Here is a 21,648-nt window from a genome sequence, read left to right as displayed (position 1 = left end):
TTTCATTTCGTTAATGTAATTTAATTTAATTTTAATGAATGTAATTAAGGAGCTCTCGCCTCATCTTTTAATATTATTTACACTTTTCATACTTTATTATATCAGAAAAAAATTCTTTAATGAAGAAAAACTCTTCTGTTCTAGCATGTGTGCCCAAATATTTAACTGGCTGCATATAATCACCATAAACTCTATTTTAGCAATATTTTAGCTGTTATAATTTCAGATAAATAAATTTGTAAATGCTTTACATATAGTACTATATATTTTTATTGTTGTAATTGTGATGTTTTTAGTTTATTAGTATTATTAAGTTAATTACTACTATGTGAAACAGGTTGAGGGAAATACTGGTCAGTATATCAGACAGTGAAACACTGCTAGAAATGATTTCTTACTCTTCAGTCAACAAAATTATCTGCAGCACCCTGAGAGCTGCTCATGGTTATGAGATCAGCTTTCCCTTTTTGGGACTATATTTCAAATGCAATTCTATTAATTATCTCTGAGAAATAAGCACAGAGCCAGTGAAGGGCAGCTTTACTCTTACAGTTATGGAGGGTTAACCAAGACCTCTTTGAATGGTTTCAATCCCACAGTGAAAATGGACTGAATTCAGCGAACGCTGCACAATTTAACATGGCAATATGGACAATTATAGGCCCAACGACTTTCCAGGACAATTGAAAATTCTCACAGAAATATGACTGCACTATATTTTCCCTGTCTGTCAGTCTGACACCAGCAGTTCTGCTCTCTGAACCAAAATCTTAGTTCCCAGGGGAAAATGTGTAGGATAGGAAATGACTAGCAAACCCCAGGCACCATATTCTTTTCATGTGGCCATAATTCATGTTTTTCCTCATTTCTGTCTGACTTAGTTGGTGCCAGTTCCCAGCAAACTGCTTGTTATTTCCTATTGCATAACAGTTACAAGTCTGAAAGCGTGAAGCTGACTGTGGGCTTCTTCTGAGACATGAGACACTCAAGCAATGTTACACAGCAGCTGAAAATGCTTGTCAGGGAGTGCTAACTTTCCTATTCTGTATATTCTCCAGTGGTCAGCCGTCAGGGCCAGCAAGGCCTTCTCTGCTGGCCTAAACAGCAGTGATCTGAATCACTAACTTGCATTTTAATATATTTAATATATTTTTCCATGAATATGTATTAAATTATTGCCAATAGTCTATTCTCTACATTTCATAGCTTTTCTCTTGGTGGCGCTGCTTCCAGTAGTGTATATTTATGATCAGAGTATTTATCCAATCATATTTCAGCCAGTGGCTGACATCATGTGTTGCCAGGGTGAAAGAAATCTGCCTTAAGGCCTTCAGAATCAATAGTGCAGGCGCCCGTGGCTTAAAATAAGTGGCAATGAAATTGTTCCATTAACCAATCAGGTTTTGAGTTGGTGTCACTGGGGCCATCTATCAGGCATATGATTACATCAGCAATTTCCCATCGTTTGATTGGATAATTGGAGTAGTCAGAGGCAGTGAACCGCACAAACAACAAAATATATATTTTAACTCACAATGGCTGACAGAGGAGAAGAAATCGATTTGGTTGCAGACATCCTTACAAATGCGTTTTCAAGGCAGTCTGTAATAAAATGGACTATTCCTTCTGAGGTGTGAAATACTGTCGCCTAATTCCTTTTTTTACTTTGCTATTTAACGGTTGATTAGTATCTATTACCGTAGCATCATAATGATGGTATAGAGGTGGATTAATTCAGGAAGGACACCGGTGAAGGACTAGGTGTGAAATGCACGGCCCACCACTGATATACACTCACCATCCACTTTAATAGGAATACATGTACCTGCACATTTCTGCAGTTATCTATCAGTCATGTGGCAATTAATCATGTGGCATCATCACAAAGCAGATACAGGCCAAGAGCTTAAGTTAATATTTACATCAATCATCAGAATGTGGAGAAAGTGTGATCTCTGACTTAAACAGTGGCATGGTTGTCAGATACACTGGTTTGAGTATTTCACATAGTGCTGAGCTCCTGATAATTTTACATACAACTCTAAACTCTGTAGTGTTTACACAGAATGGTGGAGAAAACAAAAATCACTGAGGGACAGTTCTGTGGGTGGAAATCTCCTTGAGGACACAGGTAGGTGAGCAGGTCTGACCTGAAATTAAAATTAAAAAATGGGCACAGATTCGACTGGATAGCTGAAGATTGTAAAGGACTTTTTTCAGATTTTCACCTGTTCAGTTACCTGGGTTACCTGGTGCCCATGATTTCTGTTCTTAGCTGACAGGAGTGAAACCTGATATGGTCTTCTGCTGTTCTACCCCATCTGCCTCAAGGTGTGATGAGTTGTGTGTACTGAGATGCTTTTCTGCTCACCATGGTTATAAAGAATAATCAGCATTTGCAAGACGCTCTTATTCAGAGCAACTTACATTTATGTCATTTATACAACTGAGCAACTGAGGGTTAAGGGCTTTGCTCAAAGGTCCAGCATTGGCAGCTTGATGGTTCTGGGATTTCAACTCACAACCTTCCAATCACTTAACCACTTTCATTATCTGAGTTATTATATACTCAGCTCAGACCACTCTGTTCATTCTCCTCTGATCTCACTCATCAACAAGGTATTTCAACCCACAGAACTGTTGCTCCTTTAATATTTTTTTCCCCCCTGCATCATTCTGTGTAAACTCTAGAGACTGTTGTGTGTGATTAATTTCCATGCGATCAGCATTTTCTTACCCAAAATATAAACAAAAGAGTAGCCTAATTTAAATCACTTGACCAGGCAGTGAATACAGATAAACAAATGTCCATTTCAAAAGTCCATTGCTTCATATTTGAAGAATAAACTTCCCACTCACATAACATAACAAGGGATCTACTGATGAACACATCTAGTCTTAACCAATTATTTAGTGAACCTTTTTGGTAAGCGTTCTTAAAAAAAGTGTACCTGTATCTGTAAGACACTTGGTCACATCCCAATTTCAGACGATAATGTGAAAGCCTCGAACCACTTGGGAGCCATTTTTAAAATGTCATCAAGTTTTCCATTCCAGCGATATAACACAAATAATGGCAAAAAGGGATGACACAGTGGTTCTGAAATGTGAGGTCGCTAGGGGTCAGCTCAGCAGACAGGAAACTCTCGATCAGTGTGCAGGAAACAGTGAAGTTTTGACAGGGTTTGAGGCCAGCAGCATGTGTTTGTTGTCACAGCTGAGCCGCACACGATAGAATCGGTCAGTCGGACACTGAACCCGTGGCTCTGAGAATCACCACACTGCAAATCTACACTGAAGCCTGCCTTTCTTCAACTTATCTACACAATAGGACCCTTCTCCCTGAGACTGTCACTATTCCAAACAGGGCGAGCCTGGCACAGCTGCTTCGCTGGTGGGATGTTGTCTCTTCAGTTTGAGAAAGAGCAGTTTATGCCTGCAAAAAGGGTCTGGGGTCAATCCTGAGAACAAGGCCTCCAGTGTGTGAACATGCTCGTTTATAACTGAGGACACCGACATAAAACCAGGCTTCTGGTCATGGTTCATTTTCAGCTCTTTTGCTCTGGTTAACTTTGTGATGTTAAACAACACCTGAAAATCTATTCTGAAAAATAAGCCTCTACGGTCCATAGCAGTATGAAAAACACAGTTCAAACTTAAACTGTTTTCCTTTAGGTTAGAAAGGGCACAAACGTGTGTGTGTGTATGGCCATTCAAGTCAAAGCCCAGTATATATTTGACAACTGGTTTATTGCTCCAGCACCTTTAACCCTTTAAAGCAGGCAGTCTCTTTCCTTCAATTGTCTGAGGGCGTGATACTGTCAAGGGAGAGGAGGGGGTGAGAGAAGGATAGACAGGAAGTGGGCGCAGAGAGGGTGGGGACTGAGAAAGTTTTGTGAACTCAGAGAGAAGAGCACACAGCTAGAAAAACAGAGGGAAAAACTGTTCAAGGCTGTTCTCAGAAGCAAACCACAAACTGAAGAAGCATTTCTGCTGCCTTTTTCCTGATGCTGTCTGTGTGTTTTCGAGTAAGAGGCAGGAGGATGGACCTTAGAGTGATCATGTTGCTGCTGGCCATGCTGCTATGCTCATCCTGCTTAAGTGAACTGAGAGCCAGAGATCCAGATGTGGAAGAAGACGAAACCACGGTGCTTAAGAGCAGCTTTAGTACATCTGACATTCCGGTACATATTGGACATGAGCGTCTCAGCAGATCTGGACAACAGGATACTCAGCTGGAGACACCTCAGATCCCGATGTCCTTCTTGAGAGTGAGTTCACACCAGCCTGCACGCAGAGGGTAAGCACTGACTTTACATCAACAATAAAAAAAAAACAGGAAACAAAGATTGGATCAATGCACTGAGACTTGTTAAAAGTAAAACCATGCAATTCTTTATTCTCAATTCTTTAATTAAAACTGCTACAGTTTGTTATTGGGAAACAAACTACAGACATCAGGGCTAGGCAGAATGCCTCAGTTTGTTATCTTGGACGTTTTCCTACCATGGACTACTTCACATATTTGAATAAAATACAAATAATCTGTCCTGGTTTATTAATCACTATATTTTATTGTTTAAATATCCATTTTGACCCACCATCCTTCAGGAAAAACAGTGACTGTGAGGGTACAGTTTTGTTTCCCAAAGAATAAGTGATATAAATGAATCCTCAAAGGATTGACAGTGGTTCTTAATAACTGGGTTGTACAGGTATGTTATGTTAGGTTTTAGGCATGCATCTTGCCTCTTACATTTTCCAAAATTGTCTATTATACACTGAGGGGATGTAAGTAATTAAGCATTTTCACTGATACTTAAAATATTTCCAGTGCAAATATCCACCTCAAAAGTCTTTTCACTTATAGATACATACTATAACATATATATTCATGAGGAGATGAAGTATTTCTGAAGAGTTCCAATTGTTTTTGTCTGACCAGAGTATATTGTTGCACAGAATGTAGGAAAAGAGATGCAATTCATTGCTTTTTATTCTCTATGTAACTGTAGATCCTGCTACTTTCAGGACATCCTGCAACTCTATTTACATTACTGCTGACTTCTCTCTTACCATCCTTTTGCATGATGCACCTGTCCTGGGATGATTAGTGAACGTTCACCTGCATATATCTTAACCACTTGTACTGATAGGGATGTTTAAAGCTCTGTAGCTTTTTGTATTTGAATGTTACCGTATAATATCATCCCTGAGAAATTCAGGAAGCTCCTCTACCTTTTCCATGATTATTACATGTTCACAAACAACCTCTTTTATTCAAATAAAATAAAACATGAACATTTAGCATTCAGCATTTATTCACACACACACACTGATCACATGATTAGGAACACTAAACTAATACCAGCATCCCTTTGCTCTCAGAAAGGCCTCAATTCTTCATGGCATGGATTCATCAAAAAGGTGGAAGCATTCATTTGATATTCTGTTGCCAATTTTTCCGGTGTATTGTCATGCTGCAACTCTCCAAGTCTTTTACATCCCAAAGATGTTTCCCAGATCAGGTGACTAGAAAGGTTGCTGAAGAACATGAATTATCATGTTGGAAGAATCCATTAGAAGATGGGTAAATTGTGGTCATGAAGGGTTACACATGGTCAGCAACAATACTGAAATAGTCAGCAGCATTCAAGGGATGATTGATTGGTATTAACGGGCCCAAATTGTGACAAGTAAACATTCCCTGATGGTCGATGTGAACATTACCCGAAGGTCCTGGATCGTATCTGTGTGATTTATTACATTGCACTGCTGCCATATGATTGGCTGATTAGATAAATGCATGAGTGATTATCTGTACAGGCATTTCTAATTAATATTTCTTTAAGTGCTCAGCGAGTGTATAAGGTATTCAGACACAATTATCAATTACATTTGTTAAACCAATGTTACACATACATAAATCTATAGAGCCACTATGCACTGGAAGCGTATTAAATAGCAAAAACGTGTGTCCAGATACTGTCAAAAAATATGAAACATATCTGAGGGTGCTGTCAAAATTACAATACAAAACTAATGAAATGTGGAAATGCTATAATTCAGTTCAAATGAGGCTGAAATAATACATGTTTTCAATCATTTGTGACCTGAAGTTGAGGTGTTGTCATCATTTAGAGCGCACACACACCCAGTGAATAGAAAATGTGATTACAGGAAATGTTCTGCAGTGGGGTCACTCATCAGCAGGTAGAAGGAAAAAGCAGAGCGTATTTGAGTCAGGACCAGCATGAACCGGTGTATGTGTGCAGACCTGAACCACAAAAGAGGCTCTGAGATAAATAGCGAGGTGTTTAAAAAGAGATTAATTGATAAACGCTAAGAGAGATGAAAGAAGGAGTGAAGTGAAGATTAAAGAGAGATGAGATGAGAGATATAGTGGCTTGAGCAAATGGTACTAGATAAAAGTATATAGCACACAAAGCACAGGACAGTCCAGCCATATGATAAGACGATAATGATAGGTGATAAGCCAAACCAATTTAAGCCTTGCATTTGTAACAAGCAATTCATTATACCATAGTAGACAGGAGTAATTTCAAACAAAGTGTTAATTAGTGCTTTTAAAGAAAGTAAGTACTTTGCCCTTTTAGAATTAATACTTCAATATCCTCATAAATGTTGGTATAGAAATCAGTAGATCAGCACTACTAGATCAGTAATCTAAAACAGCTATGTTGGTATTGAACAAAGTACCCTTATGTTTAGTTTTTGAAATGTCTCAGAGCCAAAAGAAAAAGAAACACAGCCTTTCTATTGCACCTATTCGTGCTCTTTTTTACAACTTGTGATATCTCAGCTCTCATCTTATTTTCTGCTTGTGCTTTAAACTTTTTTTTCCTCCTTTTTGTTTCTTCTGTGGTGCACTCTCTCTCTCTCTCTCTCTACATGCAGAAACTGGTGTGCATTTGTTCATCATCGTTTGGTAAGCATGGATGAGCTCAGTGGAGGTGAGGAGCATGTAGTGAAGTCAACGAACCCCTGCAGTAATGGTGACCCTGACTGCCAAAAACCTACGTGAGTTAATTCATAAATAAATGTATTATGTTTAATGTAAAAAGGCTTGATTTTTGTGCACAGGTTAAAGACATTCAATCTCCACATTTACTTTGTTCACGTCAGAGAATTTTAAAATAATTGATTACAGCCAGGTTTTTTCATAGCTTTGATTCGCTATATCAAAATTCCAGTCGGTCAAATGCATCAAGTCCAAAAGTATGTACAGTATATCTACCTTTAAGAGAGTCCTACATCACTATAACCAGAAAGAATTTCACACCAGGAAGAAGCAACCTACTTCAAAGTTTGCTGGTGATCACCAGGATGAAAACTGTGAAGCATGGGGGTGGCAGCATCATGTTGGGGGGTGTTTTCTTGGAAAGTGCCTGGTGCACTTCAGAAAATAGATGAAGGAGGAGGATTATCTATAAATACTCAAGCAACACTTCAAGACATCAGGCAGAAAATATCCAGAAGGACAAAGATCCTAAGGCACATCTCGGAAATTGAATCACAATGGCTTAAAGACAACAAGGGGAAAGTACTGGAGCGGCCATCGCAAAAGCTATGACTTGAATCTGATAGAAGAAATGTGTGAACTGAACTAAAGAAAGAAATAAAACACGCTCATGCATTGAGGTTTGCAAACCTGACTGAGTTACACTAGTTTTGTGAGGAGGAATAACCAATAACTATAAGAACGGCTATGGATCATGGCTAAGTTCAAGCAATTAGTCCGACACTGAAAACCTATAATAAATCTGCCTCTTGTGGAACTTATGACTTTACACAGGAAACTTATGTGAAAACTTGAGTTTGAATGTCTTTAGCCTACATGTATATAAATTTTGGCTTTAACTGTATGCTGATATTTAGGCATCAGCTCTCACAGCCTACATACAGACAGAAGCAGAAAACTATTACTGCACTGCAGTGGAAGTGCTGCCCAGGCCATGGAGGTAACAACTGTCAGGAGACAGGTAAACACATTAACAAACATCATGCAGTCTTACACTTCAAGCAATGACCTACTCACACCTACAGCTCACTGCTTTTCGCACGACATTTACACCAGACAGTGGAGGGCAGAGTGTAGAGCTTCACTTCTCTGATTCTCTGCTAGATTATTGAATATAAGTGAAGATTATAGTATAATGAAGATATTTTTGGAACATGCCTTAACACTGTATGTAATCAAATAATGTTTATGAATCAAAAAAAAATTTCACTTCTGTGCTTTGGTGGCATGACATTCCTCTCGGAAGTCTACATTTTGCTCATTTCGGTAGACCTACAGCCTGAAATATAACCAGATATGTTTAGATTATGCATGTAGACTGCAGAATATAGCCTGAATAGTGTATTTTGCAGTTAGAAATTATTTATGTACTCTGTGTTGCAAGCAGCAGAAATAGAACTCAGGACATTAAAAATGCATTTCAGTGCACACATTTGATGTAAAAGGCCACATTAATTAGCAATGGTTGGTACCGGTATAAAATGGGGCTAAGGAACACTGTGGTTTATGTCAGAGGTTTTAATTTTACTGGGAAAGGGCCAGGGCCAGGGCCAGGATGTCGGCATGTTTTCATTCCAGCCAAACTGAAACCACACCTAAGAGTTTAAAGAACAACAGTGATTGTTTAAACAAGTGGAATGATTTCTGCTTGGATGGAAACTTGCAGCCACACTGACCCTTTGCAGATGAAATACCCCTTCTTTGAATTTTAATGAATTTTTTTTATCATTTATTTAGCTCATTATGCCCATGTGTCACTTGTCCATCATCCACAGTGAGTCTGATAGGAGAACGTCAGTCCAGGGAAGAACACCCACAAACAGCTCCAACAGACGCTTCACAGGCTGATGACTCTGACTCTGGCAAGTATTCTCAATACTGTGGTCTGGGAGTAAATGATCTCACTTTTGGCCCATAACCCATAATCACTAACACTACAGTCCTTGTTGTAGACGCCTGGTTCTAAAATACAGCAGAAATTCCCTAAAAAGTGTCTGGCTCTTTGATTGACTTTACGTGACTTCAGACAGGAAAGTGAGAGAGTTCTGCTCTGCTGAGAACAGGAAGTAATGTAGGAAGGGAAATCAAAAAAGAGGCTTAATAATCCTATTAAACCCAAGTTTCAAACAATGTGAAAGATTTGAACCTTTCAACAATTATAAAAAATAACATTTCCAGGTCAGATATTACAACATTTCAGCTGTTAATACAGCTCTGTTTCATGTAACTCTAAGTGGATTTGAGTTATCACTATAGTTAACCTTCCTGTATAGCCATCAATGTCTTTACATGAGCTAGAAATGTAGACATATTGTGTAAATATAAAACTGAGAGGTGCTCAAGGAATATGCTAATTGGTTAAAAACCTTTATAATCTCTATTGGTTATATTCTCTAAGCAAAATCTCATTACTCTAAGTATTTATATTTACGTCACTATACATGACCTTCACATCAGGTCTGAAATCCAAGAAGGTCAAGAAAAAAACTTCTGATTTTTGGTTCCGTCAAATTATATTTCTGCTCCTTAATGTTTTAGGTAGGATCTCGTTGCAGGATACACCCATATTTTATTTTCCTTTTCTCACCCAGAAAATATTAAGATTTTGCACTGAATTTTAGGATGTCCTGGGATAGACTGCTGGTCCACCATGAGCCCGGTGTATAAGTGTTAGAAGGAAGCTTTGGATTCCAATACCAGTGCAAGTTATGTTTTATACCAAATATATAATGTATAACAATTAAGGTGGTTGTAGTAGTTATGAGCTCACCTGTAGGTAGTAGGGATGGGGATAATCCGGTTCAGCAAACTGTTCTTGTTCTTCCTGTCTCCAGGTAGTCTCAAGCTGAGACTAGAGGAGGAATGTTTAGGAATACATTGAAGATGGCAGAGAGAAAAAAAACCAATACAGAGCAAAATAATCTTTTATTAAAGCTTATTCTTTTTTTTAAAAGAAAGCAATGGCTATTTTTGACAGCATAAAGGTTCTGAGCAGACAGTGATATGCCTGAAGCTCTGGCTGAGGCTATGTATCCTAGTAGGAGTAGGTGAAATATTTAAGGTTACTCATATCAGTGTTTTGTTTTAGGCAGTGGTGGAGATATCCCTCCTCCTCCTACTACTCCTTCGTCTTCCTCTCTACCTTTAATGGATTCCAGCAACCTCTTGGCATTTCATCAAATATTTGCAGCAGTAATGGCCCAACTTCAACCAATGCTGGATGGCTTTAATCGTACTTTGGAGAACTTGTCCAGAGAGGTGGAAGGTCTGTCCACAGATCTGAAGAATCTAAGGCATGAGCAAGGGAAGATTTCCAAAACTAGACATGCCCATGAAGCAAAATGTGAGAAACATTTAGAGGAAAGCTTAGAACAGATGCAGCAGATATGGACAAAGATGGACACACAACAAAAAGGGATAGAACAAACAGTACAATCGCAAGAAGAACGTCTGCTTTATAACATGACCAGTCTAAAGGGCAAAATTGACCACTATATTGACATGAGTCATGAGGAAATACAGGTAACGCATTATTACCCACTATTAAACAGCCTTCAGATCAGTGTTAATTAAAACTCAAGAATATAAGCATGTATTTGAGTTTCCATTTGTTTGTCGTCATGCCATTTAGGTGACCTTACAGTCTCTGAATAAGTCCATGGAGGAAATTCGACTTGATTATGAAAGGCTGCAGGAGACACCAGAGGGAGAACCTGGTCTCTTAGATAATGCCAGTGAAAGCCAGTCACCACTGGAGACCACTGTGTGGGAGGCCATCAGCAGTCTGGACATGAAAGTGCTGAATAACACAATGGAGCTCAGTCCTTTAATTGAAAACTCCAAACATTTGATAAATATTGTCCAGAAGCTGGACCATGGCTTGAGGAACTTGAGTGAAAGACTGGAGTATGCCAGCCACAACACAGAGGTTCATTTGGCACAGATTGGGCTTGAAGTGGAGGCGGCTAGAGTGGCTACGCTGAAAACCGTTAATGAGCTTGCTTCTAATCACAGTAACCAAGAGAGAGATTTGCGAGAGATTCAACTAGATGTGGAAAATATTTATCAGCATCTCCAAAATAATGAGCTTGCCACAACAGGTGAGATTTGCAGCTGTAAAGAAATCAGTGACTCATTGGCTAGGTTGGAATCTGAAGTGGCTAATGTTACGAACGTTGCCAAAGAGAACCGGTATGCCCTGGAGGATGCTGAGGCAAAGAGAGGGCTTAGCCAGTGGACCCCAGAAGTTGAAGATCTCCATCAAGGCTTGTGGAGTGTGAGAGAATCACTAGCATTTGAGCAAGTCAAGAGAAAGACTCTTAATGACAACTTAGACCAGTTAAAAACTGCTCTCCTGGACAGCCAAAAGGAGATTATTGGGCTTAAAGACCAGTTTGTTGTTAAGGAAGCAGAAATCAGACGTCTCTCCTCATCATTCTCTTCTTTACTCAAGGATGCCATCCGCCATTCTGAAATTCTTGAGGTGATTTTAGGAGATGAGGTCATGGAGTTCTCAAGCTGGTCCAACATCCAGCAGAAGGATCTTGCGATTCCTGTACTGCTACAGAAAATGCGTCTGATGCAGGAAAAGATTGATAGTCATGAGAATAGCTTGACCTCTCTAAGGAAGAGCAGCAGCGAGAAAGCTCAAATGACCAACGATGACCCTGTCGCATTCACAGAATGGGACCTCACAAAAGACCAGGGGAGTATTGCTGAAGATCATGTAGACATTTTACTAGACATTTCCAAAAGGGAGGATGATGAGGACTACTCGGTTAGTGACTTCTGGAGCCTTGGGAGGGAGGTGGAGCAGCTCGCTAACAGACTCAGCGTGCTGGAACAGAAGCCATGCAACTACACTGCTGACCCCAATGGTTCTGTAGTGGAACTACAGAGAGATGTTCTAACCTTGCAACAAACTCTGGAGGATCATTTGAGAACTTTCCAGAATTTATTCCAATACACAGAAGAGCTGGCTAGCTCCTCTGACGGTGTGAACTTGGACCAGGTGCAGACCATGATGAGGACAAAGGAGAAGAAGAGAAAGAAGGGACAAAACATGAGGAAAAAGGGAGAGACGAGCACCAGGCGCAGAAAAAGACACATTGGGGGAAAGTAAGACCCATTATCTGTGGAAAAAAATACCAAGTAGCTTCAAGACTTCTAAAAGGATTTCTCAATTCAAATACTTGGGGAAAAACTTCCAGATTATGACTTTTTTGTCGTCGTTGTTGTTGTTGGAAGTGAATTTTTACAACCTCTTTGAGCTGTTTGAATATTCTTTTGTAAGCTTCATTACACTCCAAAACTAGCAAGAGGACAGAAAAAACAAACAGTTCTATAGCGCTAATGCTAGTTAAATGGTGCACACTCTTTTGGAAAAACCCATCTGAAGGTTCCTACCTTCGTAAAAGGATGCTACGTGAAAGTACCCAGCTCTACCTTAAGGGCTTTTTTTTCCAGGGAGACAACAACAAAAACCCTTAATGTGTAGAAATGTGGTGAGAATTCTAATCATTTTCTGACAGATTTGCATAACACAAGCTGGATATTTGTGTATAGTGTCAGAACATCATCTTTCAAAATTGTGAATTTTTCAATAAAATAAAATTGCTCCAAGGAAGACTATTAAACATGATAGGTCAGACTATATGCTAGTTTAATGCTATAATGCCCTTCAATCAAATTTTACAAGACCACTAGGGCATGATATTGTAAAAAATATCACAACATATTAACATGAAGCATTTTTTCAGTGTATTGTGGGTGTGTTGTCTCTATTATAAATCCATGTAATAAGTAACAAGTATCTGATTAGACATTGTATTCTGTTTCTACCAACTTTAAGTTCTTTTAAAGTGCTAATTAGAAAATTCTTTCCGTTTCTCGTTTTTATTTATAGGATTGCAATATAATTGTCATATTGCTCAGCAGTAACAATCCTTTTCATTCTCCATACGTTTAAAGCCATCAGTCTCCTGTGACTTTCATCTCTGGTGTCAGTAACAGCTCAGGTCCCAAAGATGTTTCTAAAATCTGTCTGTGCTTTACAATTCATCATCACGAGTGTGTTATGTAGCTCACAGCAGCATCTAGCTGACATCTTTGTCTGAAGTGAAGCATAGTATGATTTATGTAGGTCTGGGACAGGAGGAAGTATGTAAGTATATATATATGTATATATAGTATATAAGCATGTCTTCTTGTGGAGCTTGTGAAGAAAACTCTGGTGCAAAAAAAGGGGTAAAGAGCATCTCAAGGACGAGAAACCTAGTAGGAGGAACTTTGAGTCACTGCCTGATATCATGCACAAAAGATCAGGTTCCATTATTTTTATGTTTTAAAGTCTTTGTATTCGAGTGCCCCCTGGTGGACATTTTTTAAAACGGCAAAAACACGTACAGATCCCAGTGTTTAACCTTGCTGTGTTGCTACAAATCAGGGTCATGATGCTTCTAATAGAGGAGATGCTTCTTGTACAGGTTGCTGAAACCCTCCCGAAAAAGGCTCGATTTAAAGAGCAACTCCTTCGTCCTAGACCAGGCAGTGGACCTCAGGTCATAACAGACAGGTTAACTGCAGAAAGTGTCTATCTGATAGAGTTTTCTGTAAAACCAACCAGCCGACAGAAGGCAGCCATAGAGGGAAAGAGCTCACTAATGGCTGTGTGAAGCAGTTTTGCCTCCAAAAATAGTTTAATGCTGATATATTATCTACCACTGACTTTAATTAATTGTTGAAAAGTCTCAACAAGTTGCTAAATCTCTGGTTTATTATTTAGAACACTATAAATATTGAAATGTTATTTTTTTTACCATATTAGTATTTTAAAACGGTGCATTTTGCTATCTAGTTTTGAACAGAAAAACACAACTGAACCTTTTAACAGCTTCGATTAAATAAGTCCACGGTCTCACGGTGGTCCTGGGACGCATCCAACATCAGTAATATTTTTGGCACGCATTTGGTTAAAGAAACCTCAAATTTGTCTAGACTTATCTAAATAAGAGTCCATCCTTTTCTTACCTTATGCTGCACTTTAACAACCACCCGGTCTTCATAATTCATATATGAGCAGAAACACGACCTTCAGTCAAAAGAATTACAAAGGGTTGCATACTAAAATATTGTAATTTACTTTAAAATTGATACATTGGACAAATTCTGTGTACAGAACAGCTTTTCTTGGTAAACATAAGGCACCTTTTCTTTAACCCAGATGCAGTACAAAATAAACAACAACAACAGCAAAAAAAAAAAAACTTTCTACACAAGCTTCTTTTGCACATTGGACATATAAGACGAGGATAAAAAGATTCTGTAGTCAATTCATGATACAGAGGAGTTTCTACTGGCTACAACACATTTACTTAATCAAGAACAAGGTAACGGTCATGCGCTGACGGACCGAACGGGAGGTGTGTAGATGAGCCGAGTTTTAGTAATTACACAAAACAAGCCCTGATGCATGTTAACACACGGACACTGTGGTGTGGAAACACTGTATTCTGAAGGTCTGAACATTCAATGCAAATTCATTCCCAGAAACTGTGTTCCTGTCTCAGATGCGTAACGTTGTTGTGGAACTAAAGTGTTTTGGCAGGAATAACTAAACTCATTTAAAATCAATAGTTACTTAAATTCAATTATCCGGGCTAAATAGGCACACGGTCAATAAGCAGTTTTATTTTTTAAGCAGAATTCAGGTGACTATTGGAATTAATATACCCTGTATATTTTCTGGTAGATTTTTTATTAAATTCTGAGGTTTGAAATACTTTGTTAAAGCAGTAAATAAGATGAATTCTTATACAGAAGATCTGATATTTTCACTGTTTTTTTTGTTGTTTTTGTTTTAGCTGTACACCAAGAACGGGACATTAGGCTAATGTTAAGCTGTTCTGTAATAATATCGAGTATGTCACTTTTAAAATGAGTATCTTCGTTTTTTTTCCCCCACCCCACACAATAGTTCATTCAACATGACATGATAGGAATAAATAGCACATGCAGTTGTTTTCTTTAATCCCATCTGATATTTATGAGATTCTATATGTAATCAGTCACATTAACCAAAAAAAGTAAACTCCTATGAATCCGATCTGGTACGTAAGTTTATGTGAGTTACGAGCATGTTTAAAGCATCGATGGTGTAAGTGATCAGGGCTCTAGGTTCAGATGATGAACACTGCCTCTATCGGGTCCGTGAACAAAGGCCCTTAGCTTTAAACCGCTCGGTTGTATTCCGTCTCGACTGCACTCTGGATAAAAGTTGCAGCCAGATGCTTAAATGTGAATGGAAAATGTAAGGTGGATGATGAAGCGAGGCTACGTGGGACTATATCACAGTCAACCAAACCATGCGTGTTATTCAGACAGAATACATAACCCACAGTTAATGATTTCAGTCCTATGGTATGGAAAATCTGGGAGGACGTGGTTACAACCTGCGAACAAGGCTGTTTCTAAACTTATATATGAATCATGCATGTTTATGGTGCGGCTCCGAATTCCCCCTCGCAGCTCGAAGCGTTCCTGCCTCTGTACCTCCATCATCACGGATTACATCATCCAAATATTATTTAACATTAATATCAACTGGAGAGGTGTTTTGTTTTTAAATAGAACGTGTAAGAAATTCTTCGAGTATTTTTTTAAAATATCAATAACATTATTGATGAATAATATTTAATTATCTATAATAATATGAGAGATCATTTAAAATAACGATGCGCTTTCCTTCGCACCTGTATCTGTGTGCTGCACACAGTCCATGTTACGAGAAGTTATTTCGAGTTCCTTGTGGAAGAACACCTCCAGGTTTGGTGCGTATATCTGCAGAGGGATGGAAGAACCATAACTGTACAGAGATAAAATCAGAGACTTCTCCAAAACGATCTTGTACTTCGGGATTTCCACTCCGTCGACACGTGCTGCCATTCTCATCACGACACGCAGCTTTCACGGAAAGCAATTCATTTGGCAGATCTCTCCCGATAGTGTCTAAAGTTAAAATGAAAAATGGATGGACGGTTGAAGTAGGGATGCAGCTTGATCACTCTACTTTGAGTTAGTGTGTAGATACAGCGGGGGGTAAAAAAAAAAAAAAAAAAGCCTCCCCACTAGGTCTGTCTGAAGTTCTTTGTGGTGGTGACATGGCACTCCCGATCCAGCAGAAGGTGCTACAGGGACACTGCGGGATTTCAGTGAAGGAGAAGCGCTCTGCTCTGTAGCACTCTGCTTCACATGTATGTTTGGGAACTCAATTCCTGTTTCAAAGGAGTTCACATTTCCAACTCTGTCTGTCTCTGAAGCACACCGTGTAATGTGCAGTAATGTTACTTCTCAAATTTTGATGTCTTGTGATTCCACCATTTTGGCAAGTGTCTTCTTTATTCTCAGAGCGGTGAGGCGAGAGGCCGGGTTATGAGCCCAGCACTCGGACATCAGCTTCAGCATGGCTCTGAGACACTGCAGGGAAAAGAAAAAACAGGACCATGTAACAAAATATGCATTAAGCAACTACTATAGACTATGAAGAAAATTCTGTAGGATCTTAATAAAATAGTTAAAAAGACTCATCATCTACATCTTAGCCGAGGAAAGATGGAATTAAGAAACCTGCCCTTCTACAATGCAAAACGGCATAATAACGCAAACAACTGCTAACTTCACTAGCCTTCAACTAAAGTTGACACAATATTCTCAATGATTTGATTAAATGTAGCCAAAATTTCATCTAGCTAGCTTAAGACGTAAAGATGTCCAATTAAAACGTCCCACAAATCCCACTATATTACATCCCTCTATATTGCACAGGATTATTTAAAAGCTATAGAGCCAATTTTAAGATAAACGGCTTCATAAACAGAAGTACACAAGCACTGATGGGTATAACTGGATGAAGAAACTGACGACTTAAAATCCACATTTTACCTTCATTTACATTTACGGCATTTAGCAGACACCCTTATCCAGAGCAACTTACATTAATCTAATTTATACAACTAAGCAATTGATGGTTAAGAGCCTTGCTTTAAAGGACCCAGCAGCAGTAGCTTGGTTGGACCTGGGAATCAAACTCACAAGCTTCCAGTCAGTAGTCCAACACCTCAACCACTGAGCTACTACTTTCCACATTCACTGGCACTTTAATGACAATATTAAAATAAAAACATACCTCGTCACTGTTCCAGCGATTGGAGACTGTAGGACGCATGCCCTTTACACAAACCACTTCCCTCATGTCCTCATAAGATGGATCCGAAGGAACTGCATCCCAGTACGGTAACTGGTACTCCTCCACAATGCCTGCAGAAACAACAGAATCTAAATGGGGCTGATCTTTAGCCAGGATCAGTCATTAAAATCTTTAGGTATATTAGAGATGTTAAAATAATTGTGAATTCCAACAGACCTCCTGTGACACACCGCCGAGCCATCTCCCAAACCACCAGACCATAACTGTAGATGTCTGCCATGATGTATGCCTGGAATTGATTCTTATTCATCGTCTCGTCCAAAACCTCAGGGGCCATATACCTCCGTGTTCCCATCCGTGTACTCAGAGGAACGTCCACCTCGTTAGTGTCACTGAGGAAAATGAGTAAAAGGTGTATGGATCATTAAGTGTGCATTCAGCCATCAGAAAGACTGAGAAAGAATTTATGATATCCAACACAAATATATCAACCCATTCATTTTCTCTACTGATCATCCAACACACGAGGCTAGAGTCCATCCCAGGGGACTCAGGGCACAAGGCAAGGGATACCCTGGACAGGGTACCAACCCACTGCTAGGCACAATCGCACACAACACTAGCTCGCTCACTCTCACACACGAACTAGACTGCTCACTCTCACACACGAACTAGACTGCTCACTCTCACACACGAACTAGACTGCTCACTCTCACACACGAACTAGACTGCTCACTCTCACACACGAACTAGACTGCTCACTCTCACACACGAACTAGACTGCTCACTCTCACACACGAACTAGACTGCTCACTCTCACACACGAACTAGACTGCTCACTCTCACACACGAACTAGACTGCTCACTCTCACACACGAACTAGACTGCTCACTCTCACACACGAACTAGACTGCTCACTCTCACACACAAACTAGACTGCTCACTCTCACACACGAACTAGATTGCTCACTCTCACACACGAACTAGATCGCTCACTCTCACACACGAACTAGATCGCTCACTCTCACACACGAACTAGATTGCTTACTCTCACACACGCACACTTGCTTGCTCACACTCACTCGCTCTCCCTCACATACACACACACACTAGCTCGCTCTCTCTTTCACACACACAGAAACGTGCTCACACACACACACACCACTCTCTTGCTCTCTCCCTCTCAGTCCCCTCACCGAATATATACATGTATACATATTCAGAGAGTGTGTTCCTGCAGGTGTACCTGTTGTATTTAACAGCCAGACCCAGATCAGCGATGCAGCAAGTTCCGTTCTTCTTGATAAGGATGTTCTTGCTCTTCAGGTCTCGGTGAGCGATGGCTGGTTTGCCTTGTGTGCCGTAGATCTCAGTATGGAGGTGGCACAGACCGCAAGCTGCAGAGTAGGCCAGCTTCAGCAGAGCCTGAGTGTCCAGGGTGGTGAACTTCAGGTAGTCATAAAGAGAGCCATTCTCATGGTAGTCTGTGATGAGGAAGAGCTGTGTGAAGGCTCCTGTGCCCTTGATGTCAGCTGCAATAAATCCTGCACAGAGGAAAGAAAGCAGATCCACACGATCAGTTCAATACCACAGTGGCATAGCGATATACCGTATACTCATGTTTCTGATCATGGTATACTATACTGGTAATAGATAAGGCACCTAGAAATGTGTGTTTATATACTAGGGCTAGAGCTTTGGAAAGCTGGGGCTTATGGGCCTACTGTGTGCCAGTATCTGATATCTGTAATCTTACAGCCACTCTGAACTAATGAAGTCACTGTCCTTACACTGATGGTTTAAAGTTAAGTGCAGATGAAACTCCAGCGGTGTGACGTACCAAGAATGTTCTCATGTCTCATCAGTACAGTCTGGTAGATTTCCGTCTCTCTGAACCAGCTGGTCTCCTCGCGGGTGAAAAACACCTTTACTGCCACTTTCTCTCCTCTCCAGCGTCCGAGCCACACCTCGCCATAGCGCCCCTTCCCAATCTGACGCACCATCTGGATCTGTTTAGCAATAGTGCGCTGCACCTGGAGAAAAACAAAACAAGCACATTTATCCGAGCTCACACCTTTAGGTTACCTTTAACAAGCCAAATTAATGGCAGACTTTTCATTTCCTACATTTAATTTCCTAAAGTATGTGTGGCTGGAGCCATGTAATCAATGAGCTCAAGTTATTCCGTTTCCCTGGAAAATTTCATTTTTATTAATTTTTCAATTGTTAGGCAATGATCATTTTTAAAAGGTGCTACATATGGCATAAAGTTATTGTCAAGAAATGCTGTTTGAACAATTAAAACAGAATCTAAGCGTAATAAGTTTCTCGTGTCAAGAGCCTTTGTTTCAGTCTGACTAAATGTTCTAATAATGAAAAACACACGTGCAACACAGCAGCCTGAAGCAAAAATAAAGGGGGGGTTGATATTTCCTTCGTACCAGCAGGGGGAGGCCTGAGCCTGAGCCGGTGCTCGACTGGCTGATCAGGTCTTTGAGAGACTCTCCAGCAGGAATGAAAGCTTCATCCTGCTCCAGGTCTCTCTGATAGCGTCTCCTCTCTGTCTGCAGCTTATACCTGAATGAACACACACACACACACACACACACACACACACACACACACACACACACACACACACACACACACACACACACACACACACACACACACACACACACGGTTTTAAAAACACAAAGAGCCACAGTGTGTTCTTCAGTGGGTGTTCAGTCTGCCCCCATACTGTGAGTCGCCAAATCTCTCACCTTATTCCAAAACAATCTTACCTGTAGTAGCACACAATGGTAACTGCGATGAGTGTGAAGCAGCACACAGTGACAGAGATCAGGAAGGCCAGCCAGTGGGCATTCACAAACAAGGGGTCTGGATTAAAAAAAGATTAACAACAAATCACAAGATTAGACCAAAACATGGCATAGGGTCTAGTGACTTTAGACAGAGCTCTCTCTAGGGTCAGACATGCAAAACCATGTCCTAAATCTCATACTTATCCACAGTTATATACCATTTCTGACAATTCAAGCATGAGGAAGTGCACAAAGTACCAGGATGATGCATTTATTTAAATAATAAACAAAGTGTGGAAAGTTGGACGCTTCATTTCACACTTTGCTTATGTAGTGGGAAGAGGGGCGGGACTACCAGGTGCTGAAATGTCATGAAACTGAAATGTCTTAAATTAGCCCAGACTGCACAATTTATTTTTCAACATTTCACAATTTCATCATATTCTGCTAAAGCTAGAGGCATCATAATACGTGTATTTGACATCATTTACTATAGACTGGAAAACAACTTATTCTAGTTAGAAAGAAAACATTTCCAATTGAGATGAAACTACCTTCTAAAATGTATCCACTACACTGTAGAGCACATAGGGCACAGTGCAAGTGCATAGTGTGGAGTATTTCATTTGGGACATACCTATATTCAATTTATTCCTTTATTTTTTTTCAACATCATGTTATAATTTAACAGGTGACCATTTAACATTGGCTCGGTTATGAGGTAGGAGGTATTTAGACAGCATTGCTTGGATCCACTCGTCCACTTAGAGGGAAGTGTTACTGAAAGTCAGGAGAAAGTTCTTCTGACCGATCACTACTATCCTGATGGGAGTGGTTTCTGCCAGGATGACTCCGTCCCCAAACACAGGGCACTAGGCCTCGCTGAACAGTTTGATAAAGATGAAACTTAAATCCTTCAGTCACCAGATCTCCATGTGCCCGAAAACCTCTCTCACAACACAACACGGATTTATGGAATATCTTTGGGAAAAATGGTGTTCATTTCTCCAGTAGTTTCAAAAACTTGTGAAGCTCTCCTGGCAAAACACCATTGTCTTTTTTTTCTTTTTCACGCATCACTACTAGGTGTTTAAAGTGAATTCCTAACAGCCTCGTGATTGAAGTAGCAGTAAAGCATAGATCCGAGTTGTGCTGAATCGGGCCAATCTTACATGAACTTTGAGCTTACTTTGGATATCAGGAGGTGGAAGAGTAGGCTGCAGGTCTCGGTTACAGAAGTCTGTGGAACAACACTCGATCGTCCTCCTCGTCTGAGCGTTTGGAGAATCCTGACATGAAACAGACACAAGGCCCCAAAAAAGCACAACGTTACAATTAAAATTGGATGTATTGCTATTGAAAAGCAATAGATATACTACGAGGTCAAGTTTATTGTGCAGAAATATATATTTTAAACCAAATAAAAATGTGCCAGATCTGTATTGTATTCGTTTGTTGAGTAAGATGTGGATCTGGAGGGCTTTACCTTGCACTGGAAGTGAGAGCCTTCATATTTCATACAGCCGGAAGTGAGGACAGCTTCACCGTGCTCGTCTTCCTCGATGATGGCAAAGCACTGCCCGTTGGTCCTGATC

The 21,648-nt window shown here is 40.0% G+C and overlaps 2 protein-coding genes across 2 annotated transcripts in view; one reads left to right on the top strand and one right to left on the bottom strand.

Annotated features, from left to right (window-relative positions):
- The first annotated feature begins 4,007 nt into the window (after positions 1–4,007).
- On the top strand, positions 4,008–12,420 carry mmrn2b (multimerin 2b). Its single transcript, XM_058405912.1, has 6 exons — positions 4,008–4,300; positions 6,919–7,041; positions 7,900–8,003; positions 8,818–8,908; positions 10,135–10,564; positions 10,674–12,420. The coding sequence occupies exons 1-6, from the start codon at positions 4,008–4,010 to the stop codon at positions 12,162–12,164; spliced, it is 2,532 nt and encodes an 843-aa protein (XP_058261895.1). The 3' UTR covers positions 12,165–12,420.
- Positions 12,421–16,086: 3,666 nt separating this feature from the next.
- bmpr1ab (bone morphogenetic protein receptor, type IAb) overlaps positions 16,087–21,648 on the bottom strand; it is a 33,830-nt gene continuing 28,268 nt past the window's right edge. Inside the window, exons 5-13 of the mRNA XM_058405913.1 lie at positions 21,540–21,642; positions 21,243–21,342; positions 20,033–20,129; positions 19,688–19,823; positions 19,087–19,279; positions 18,493–18,790; positions 17,463–17,638; positions 17,226–17,356; positions 16,087–16,516 (exon numbers count right to left, since the gene is read on the bottom strand). Of these exons, the coding sequence (XP_058261896.1) occupies positions 16,391–16,516; positions 17,226–17,356; positions 17,463–17,638; positions 18,493–18,790; positions 19,087–19,279; positions 19,688–19,823; positions 20,033–20,129; positions 21,243–21,342; positions 21,540–21,642 (1,360 nt within the window). The 3' untranslated portion in view covers positions 16,087–16,390. The remainder of the gene's footprint in view (positions 16,517–17,225; positions 17,357–17,462; positions 17,639–18,492; positions 18,791–19,086; positions 19,280–19,687; positions 19,824–20,032; positions 20,130–21,242; positions 21,343–21,539; positions 21,643–21,648) is intronic.

The sequence above is a fragment of the Hemibagrus wyckioides genome, linkage group LG13, assembly GCF_019097595.1.
Source record: "Hemibagrus wyckioides isolate EC202008001 linkage group LG13, SWU_Hwy_1.0, whole genome shotgun sequence".
Taxonomy (NCBI): domain Eukaryota; kingdom Metazoa; phylum Chordata; class Actinopteri; order Siluriformes; family Bagridae; genus Hemibagrus; species Hemibagrus wyckioides.
Note: the sequence above shows the minus strand (reverse complement) of the source record. Positions and strands in the feature narration are given on the sequence as shown.

Coding starts and splice junctions, on each gene's coding strand:
- mmrn2b (XM_058405912.1), top strand. CDS start 4,008: ATGCTGTCTGTGTGTTTTCGAGTAAGAGGCAGGAGGATGGACCTTAGA. Junction 7,042..7,899: donor CCTGACTGCCAAAAACCTAC/GTGAGTTAATTC, acceptor GCTGATATTTAG/GCATCAGCTCTCACAGCCTA. Junction 8,909..10,134: donor GATGACTCTGACTCTGGCAA/GTATTCTCAATA, acceptor TGTTTTAGGCAG/TGGTGGAGATATCCCTCCTC.